Raw genomic sequence first — 7,926 nt, forward strand, 5'->3', positions numbered from 1 at the left:
ATATAGCATACACACACACACGTACAAAAAATGTGAAGTCAGGTCTACTTGCTATGAGATAGAGTAGACTCCCAATCATGATTCTATATAGACTTTGGTCTACATTTGCACCATTTTTAGCTCTGGTTACTTTTATATGTATAGCAGCATGAGTTCTTTTATGGCTTGCATAGTTAAGATCAAACTTTTTCACTATACTCTTAGCATATTTGCCTTGAGATACATAAATGTGGCCTTCCAGCTGCTTAACTTGAGGACCAATGAATTAAGTGAATTCACATACAAGAATCATCTCAAACTCATAATTCATTTGTTGGAGAAAATGCTCCACCATCGAGTCTGACATTCCTCCAAAACAATGTCATCAACATAAATTTGTGCTACCATGAGATTCCCTTCATTTATCTTCACAAACAGAGTTTTATCTATTCCTCCTCTTTTGTAGCCATTGTTGATAAGAAACTCAATTAATCTTACATACCATTCTTTTGGAGCTTGCTTTAACGCATAAAGAGAATTCTTTAATTTGTACACGTGGTATCTAAAATTGGGATCAATGAATCCCTCTGGCTGCTCTACATATACTTCTTCATTGAGATACCCATTTAGGAAAAGCACATTTGACATCCAAGTCTAGCAATTGGATAAAAAAGTCTCATCGAAGTCTACTCCTTCTATTTGAGTGTACCCTTGAGCCACTAACATTGCCTTGTTTCTTGTCACATTACCACTTTCGTCATATTTGTTCTTGAAAATCAACTCGGTACCAATTACATTCACATCCTCAGTCCTAGGTACTAACTCCCCCACTTCACTTCTTCTAAATTGATATAGGTTCTCTTGCATGGAACTTATCCATAACTCGTCAGTTAGAGCTTCTTTGACATTCTTAGGTTCAATCTTGGAGATGAAGCAAGAGTTAGAAATCATATTTCTGAATCTGGTGATGACTCCTTCATTTAGATTCCCTATGACATTATCAATAGGAAGATCCTTCTAAATTATGATGGAAGTTCCTTTGTTAATAGTGGTTTCTTTAGAATTTTCGCTTTCAGCCTCAATGTCAGACCCTTTGTCTGGGACTTCTGTTGGGGACATTTGTCTGTTGAGGGGAAATATCATTTTCATCCTCAACAACATCTTTTTCTTCAGGAATATCATTAACAGTAACATTAATGGATTTCATCATAATCTTGGTATGAGTGTTGAAGACCATGTAGGCCTTGTTATTGATAGAGTATCCACTAAATATCCCTTCTTCACTTTTTGAATCCACATTTCTTCTTTGTTCACGATATTCCATGATATAGAACTTACTACCAAAGACATGGAAATAGTTAACATTTGGATTTCTGCCTTTCAAAATTTCATGCAATGTAGCTTTGGTTTCGGATCTAATGGTCACCCTATTGTGAATGTAGCAAACAATGTTCATGGAAAAGTGTAGACACCCAAAAAAACCATATTGGATTACTTTTGCAGTTGTCCTATCACGACTATGTTGGCTTCCATAAGCTAATCTATGACTATTCCACATGGTACTACTCACTTCCTCTCATTTAACACATCTTATAAACAAAAACTATACATATTTACATCTTGTAAGCTACTCAAACAAATTCAGAGTGACTTAGAAACCATACAAGTTCATTTTTTACAGTAAAACTCAAATATATCAAATGGTTCAATAAACAAGGCAACAACTAGTAAACCATAAATTGGGGTGAATAAAAAACTCAAGAAAACCAGTTGCCCTACGTAGACGAACGTCATATAAATCTTCTTCTATGAATGGTATCCGTTTGTTGAATAACTATAAGTTGAACGAAATGTAAAAACACTTAGAATAATAACAAACTATCATTCGGTGAAACTTATTAATGTCTAATTATAAATATATTACATGCTTCCATGAATCAACAACACCAACGTATATAATGTTCAACATATATTTAATCACATAATATCCACACTCATGCCCTGGTGACTATTGCCTAGTCTACAAATAAATTTTATATAATGGTTAGGAATATACAAAAAAACACAAGTTATTAAACATATAAATAAATGTCACAACTAATATCACTTACTTTTGGGATAATAAACTTAGGATTTTCATTTCTAACACGGTGCAACGCTTTCCTCCTACAAATCTCCAATCAATGGACTTAGATAAACATCTATATCGCTTCCAAGTTGTATAATGTCCGAAATCATCATAGATAATATCATATATTTGTGCTTCATGCACAATCATAAAGATATGTTGTAAATAATGATAAGAACAAGGCATGAGTATGGTTAGTACTTAAATTATTAAACAACTTCATTCCATAAGTGGAAAGTCCATGCCTAAATTTTTTTTCTCATAGCTAAAATTAGGAAACAACTACTAAATTTTATGTCATTGCAAAGAATCAACTACATTGCAAATTTTTCCATCACATTTTCTTTCGTCTACATGTCATTTAAATATTCTTTGCATTATTTACATTAGTAAATAATATCTTGAACCTTAAAATCATTTTTAGTTACCATATCACCTTGGTAGGAGGACCCTTTATTCTTACACAATCATCATGAGCATCATTATCCTTTAATTTGTAGCCCGACTCTCCATACTTTAGGCATTGATTTAGTATTTCATATTTTTTCTTGTATAATATGAAATCATTACGAGATTCGTATATTTTGATATAGTCCATACCCATTGATCATAATATCTTCTATGTTTATTCATTATGGTTCGACAACGTGTTACCTTCTAGAAGCATGTCTTTAAACAATTCACACAATTTAGAGAAATTTTTACCCGTCCATCCACTTTTTTCCTTCAGATTACGTTGTCTTAGTACTAGGGACAATCGTTTAAAACTTGTGTGCCTTGTATATAAAGGGTCTTCCTTGTCACTACATAAAGTATCATACACATAGACCCTCCTAAAAAATATTATCCAATATCACAAATCATATCTTCTAGTTGATAATCGATATCCACATCAATGTCATCTCTCTATGACACGCTTGAGGTTTTTCCGCTTCACCATGCCAAGTCCATGTCATATAATGTTGATAAATTTCATCACAATATAGATGATTCAATTTTCTTTGTTTCCATATTTTCTATTATTCTCACAAAAACCAGGAGGATAATAAAAAATTTCATTATTGTGAGGAATATTTCTTTCAGTGAATTGAAGAAATTCAACAACTCTATTTTCATACTCTGCACTTAATCTAGTATTTAATCCAATTGTGATCAATAAATACTTTCTAAAATAAAATCAAAGTCCAATATAAATCATGCATTTTGAATGAAAAACTTGTTTAGTTTACAATTGTGCTAAGTCACATTATAATATCAATACATTACTAAGTCACATTGTAATAAATCTACACCTATATTAAATTAGACACATGCATGTTAAGAAATTTTGTCAATCTATGACATTTACATGTTGAAAAGATATCAAATTTCTTAACACATTGTTTTTCACAAACTTTCTTAAAAATATCAAAGAACAAATTTTCATATGATTTCAAAATCAATCCAAAACATTTATAAACCACACATTTTAATAACCATGATTGAATAAAAAATTCTACGCACCATTGATAGAGATATCAAGATTTTAATAAGTTAACACAACAACAACATTAAATATTCAATAGCTGTAACAACAAAAATAAACCTTAATCCTAATAACAACAATAATAACAAGATTAAATCATTTACTGAACACAACACAACACCAACACCAACAACAACAACAACAAAATCAATGAACCTTCAATCTTGACAAAAAAAACATCAACAACGACAACATTTAACCTTTAAACCATCAATCTCAACAACAAAAACAACATTTAACCTTTAAACCATCGATCTCAACAACAAAAACAATATTAAACCATCAATCTCAACAACAACAACAACAACAACAATAACAACAACAAAATTAAATCTTTAAACATTCAATCTCAACAAGAACAACAACATTAAACATCCAATCTCAATAATAACAACATTAGACCTTTTACTTAACACAACAACAACATTCAATGTCAATATCAGCAAACAACAACATTAAACCTTCAATCTCAACAAACAACATTAAATCTTAACATGCATGGATAAAGTAATTACGTACCGAAACATGATGAAATGCACCAATTCATAATCTTAACATGCATGGATAAAGTAATTAAAATAGGAAGCCCTGCTTAATTTTGAATAAAACGCAACATTACAGTTATTGGGAATTGAGGCTTGTATATAAAAGAGTTTTTCCAACGGTTGGTTTCTCAATCGAGAGAGAATATATGATTTTTTTTTAAATTTAAAATTTAAAAAAAAAAAGGAAGGCACCTATTGAAAAAGATTTCATCTCAGCTCAATATCCAACATAGTTAAAAACTTGTTAGAAAATCTATATTTCATTGTATTGACATGAACATGCAACATTCTAGACATGTCATTGATAAATAGGGAGAAAATAAAAATCAGAGAAATTATCCGAGAAATGAAGAAAAATAACACTCATATTCTTTACTTTCTGAGTGTTTATAGTAAAAAATGTTCTCTTGTTTCACGTGTTTTTTGAGAAATCCTTTTAGTGGCACATTATCTTTAACAGGTTTGATATTCCTACACTTATTCATACACTACACCGTATGAACAGTGTAAGAATAGCATAAAAAATAATAAATAATAAACATAACATATTATAAAGATATTTAGTGTGGGCCGTGATGTGTGTCTCTCTCCTAACCACAACCACATACACACAGCATCGTTTCCACTTCTTCTTCTTCCCTGTTTCCATTGCTTCTTCTTCTTTCTCTTTTGCGTCATTTCTTCTTCTTCTTTCTCTTTCGCGCCGTCGCTGTTACCCAATCACATACATGATTTTTGAAGAAAAATAGAAAATTATTTAGAATCATTATGTGATGAAGATGAAGATTTAACTCAGTAAGTTTCTAGATATCATTTTTGTAGATTCATTCCATAATATCAATGTTCTTTTTTTGGATCTACTGTTATAGATTTCATATGTTTATTCACGTTTGCTCATTAACCATGTTCTAAACAATATCCATCTACTTTGATCACACCGTTAACCATGTTTATTTACTGTGAAACAATTTGATTTCATATATTTACTCATGTTGGTTCGTTAACCACTTTGGGAACTGTATTAACCAAGTTATGTCACACTAATAAACAACTCTGTAATAAACAATGTTATAAACTTGTCCACACGTCTGGGAGTTTATTAACCAAGTTATAGACAATATTAACCATACTTGTGAATGTTGTTAACCAACGTTGTTATAAATTTATATTATACATAACAGTGACATTTTTGTGCAGTTTGTGTCAGAATGGACAGTTCAAGCATTTTTATAGAATGTGGTAGTAGTCAAGGGGAAGATGTAGAAGTTGATCACGGTGATTGTGGTGGTTATGATGATGACACACTTTGGGTTCCTGCAATCGGGATGTGTTTTTCTTGTCTAGAGGAAGTTAAAACATATTATCAAGAGTATGCTTTAAAAAAGGGGTTTGGATGGAGGATTAGATCATCGAAAAAAGAAGATGACGGGAAGGTCAACTACCTAATACTTTCATGTTCAAGAGAGGGGTCTAACATTTCAAAAATTTCATGCACGTTAAAGACACTACCATCTAGAGCAAAAAATTGTCCTGCCAAGATTTGTATTAAACTGAAACAAGATGGTTTTTGGTACATTACACAATTTGAATCTAACCATTCTCATGAGACTAGCCCTACAAAAGCAAGATTGTTCAAGGCTAACAAGAAAATGAACTTACATGTGAGGAGAACAATCCAAATCAATGATGATGCGGGAGTAAGGATCAACAAGACTTTTCAATCGCTTGTTAAAGATGTAGGAGGACATGAAAATATTCCCTTTTGTGAAAAAGATGTGAGGAATTATATTAACAAAGAGCGTCGTGCAATTGGAAAAGAAGGTGATGGTAAGGCTTTGATTAGTTATTTTTGTAAAATGAGGGAACAAAATACAGATTTCTTCTATGACATAGATTTGGATGATGATTTTCATGTGAGGAATGTATTTTGGGCTGATGCAAGAAGTAGAGCCGCTTACGAATATTTTGGAGATGTTGTAACTTTTGACACAACATACTTGACTAACAAATATGACATGCCTTTTGCTGCATTCGTTGGTGTGAATCACCATGGTCAATCAACATTACTTGGTTGTGGATTACTTTCAGGTGAAGACACAGATTCTTTTGTGTGGTTATTTAAGTCATGGCTTCGTTGTATGCTAGAAAAAGCACCTTTGGGTATTGTGACCGATCAATGTAAGGCTATGAAAAATGCTATTGAGTTAGTCTTCCCTACAACTCGTCATAGGTGGTGTTTATGGCATATAATGAAAAAAAATCCAGAAAAGCTAAGTGGATATGGTGAATACAAAAGGATCAAGTATGCAATGAAAGAAGCCGTCTATGACACATTTACAACAACTAGTTTTGAAAAAAAATGGTGTTCGTTCATAGAAAAGTTTGATCTCCAAGAAAATGATTGGTTGGGTGGGTTATATATTGAGCATCATAGGTGGGCACCAACTTTGTTAAGGGTCTATTTTTGGGCTGGTATGTCAACTACTCAACGTAGTGAGAGCATACATGCTTTCTTTGATGGATATATCAATTCTACAACAAGTCTAAATCAGTTCGTGAAACAATATGATAATGCTCTTAGAAGTCGGGCAGAAAAGGAATTTGAAGCTGATTTTAATTCGATGGATACAACAATTCCATGTGGGTCAAACTCGTCCATTGAGAAGCAATTCCAAAGTGAGTTTACGAATGCCAAATTCAAGGAAATTCAAGTGGAATTCAGATCTAAAATGAATTGTTCTGCCTCATTAAATAGCATGGAAGATTGCTTTGCTACGTATCATGTGTTGGAGGAGATATTAGCTGGAGACATACGCAAAGAGCGAGTCTTAAAAGTTATGCTTAATAAGGAAAACCACGATTTCAAATGTGAATGCTCATTATTTGAGTTTAGAGGTATTGTGTGTCGGCATGTGTTATCCGTGTGTAGTCAGGAAAGGATTGTAAGTCTTCCAGAGAAGTATGTTTTAACGAGATGGAAGAAAAACATTAAAAGGAAGCATTCATATATCAAGACTAGTTATGGTGTAACAGAGTTGAAGCCACAAATGGACAGGTTTGACAAATTATATATAAAATATTTTGTTAATGCAATTGCAGTCCTAGACTTGGTTAATACACTGCACGAAGTTGGTTAATGGAAGTTTAACTTCGGTTAGTGCAGTGCCAGACTTTAAAATAAGAGAAATTGCAGTCCCAAACTTGGTTAATACATTGCACTAAGTTGGTTAATGGAAGTTTAACTTCGGTTAGTGCAGTGCCAGACTTTAAAATAAGAGAAATTGCAGTCCCAGACTTGGTTAATACATTGCACAAAGTTGGTTAATGGAAGTTTAATTTCGGTTAATGCAGTGCCAGACTTCAAAACAATGGAAATTTCAGTCCCAGACTTCAAAACAATGGAAATTGCAGTCCCAGACTTGGTTAATACATTTCACGAAGTTGGTTAATGGAAGTTTAACTTCGGTTGATGACTTCCAGACTTTAAAACAATGGAAATTTCATTTTCAGACTTGGTTAATACATTTCATGAAGTTGGTTAACGAAAGTTCAAGACTTTAAAACAAGGGAAATTGCAGTCCCAGACCTGGTTAATACCTTTCATGAAGTTGGTTAATGCAGTTCCAGACTTCAGGACAAGGGAAATTGTCAAATCAGACTTGGTTAATACATTTCATGAAGTTGGTTAACGTAAGTTTAAGACTTTAAAACAAGGGAAATTGCAGTCCCAGACCTGGTTAATACCTTTC

The 7,926-nt window shown here is 32.6% G+C and overlaps 1 protein-coding gene across 1 annotated transcript; it reads left to right on the plus strand.

Annotated features, from left to right (window-relative positions):
* The first annotated feature begins 5,385 nt into the window (after positions 1-5,385).
* On the plus strand, positions 5,386-7,314 carry LOC127095536 (protein FAR1-RELATED SEQUENCE 5). The gene has a single exon (XM_051034213.1). It carries the CDS (start codon positions 5,386-5,388, stop codon positions 7,312-7,314), a length of 1,929 nt encoding a protein of 642 aa, XP_050890170.1.
* The last annotated feature ends 612 nt before the right edge of the window (positions 7,315-7,926 follow it).

This window comes from Lathyrus oleraceus, chromosome 6, assembly GCF_024323335.1.
Source record: "Lathyrus oleraceus cultivar Zhongwan6 chromosome 6, CAAS_Psat_ZW6_1.0, whole genome shotgun sequence".
In the NCBI taxonomy this organism is placed as follows: domain Eukaryota; kingdom Viridiplantae; phylum Streptophyta; class Magnoliopsida; order Fabales; family Fabaceae; genus Lathyrus; species Lathyrus oleraceus.

Excerpts from the sequence above, each read along its gene's own strand:
- LOC127095536 (XM_051034213.1), top strand. The coding sequence starts at position 5,386 with ATGGACAGTTCAAGCATTTTTATAGAATGTGGTAGTAGTCAAGGGGAA.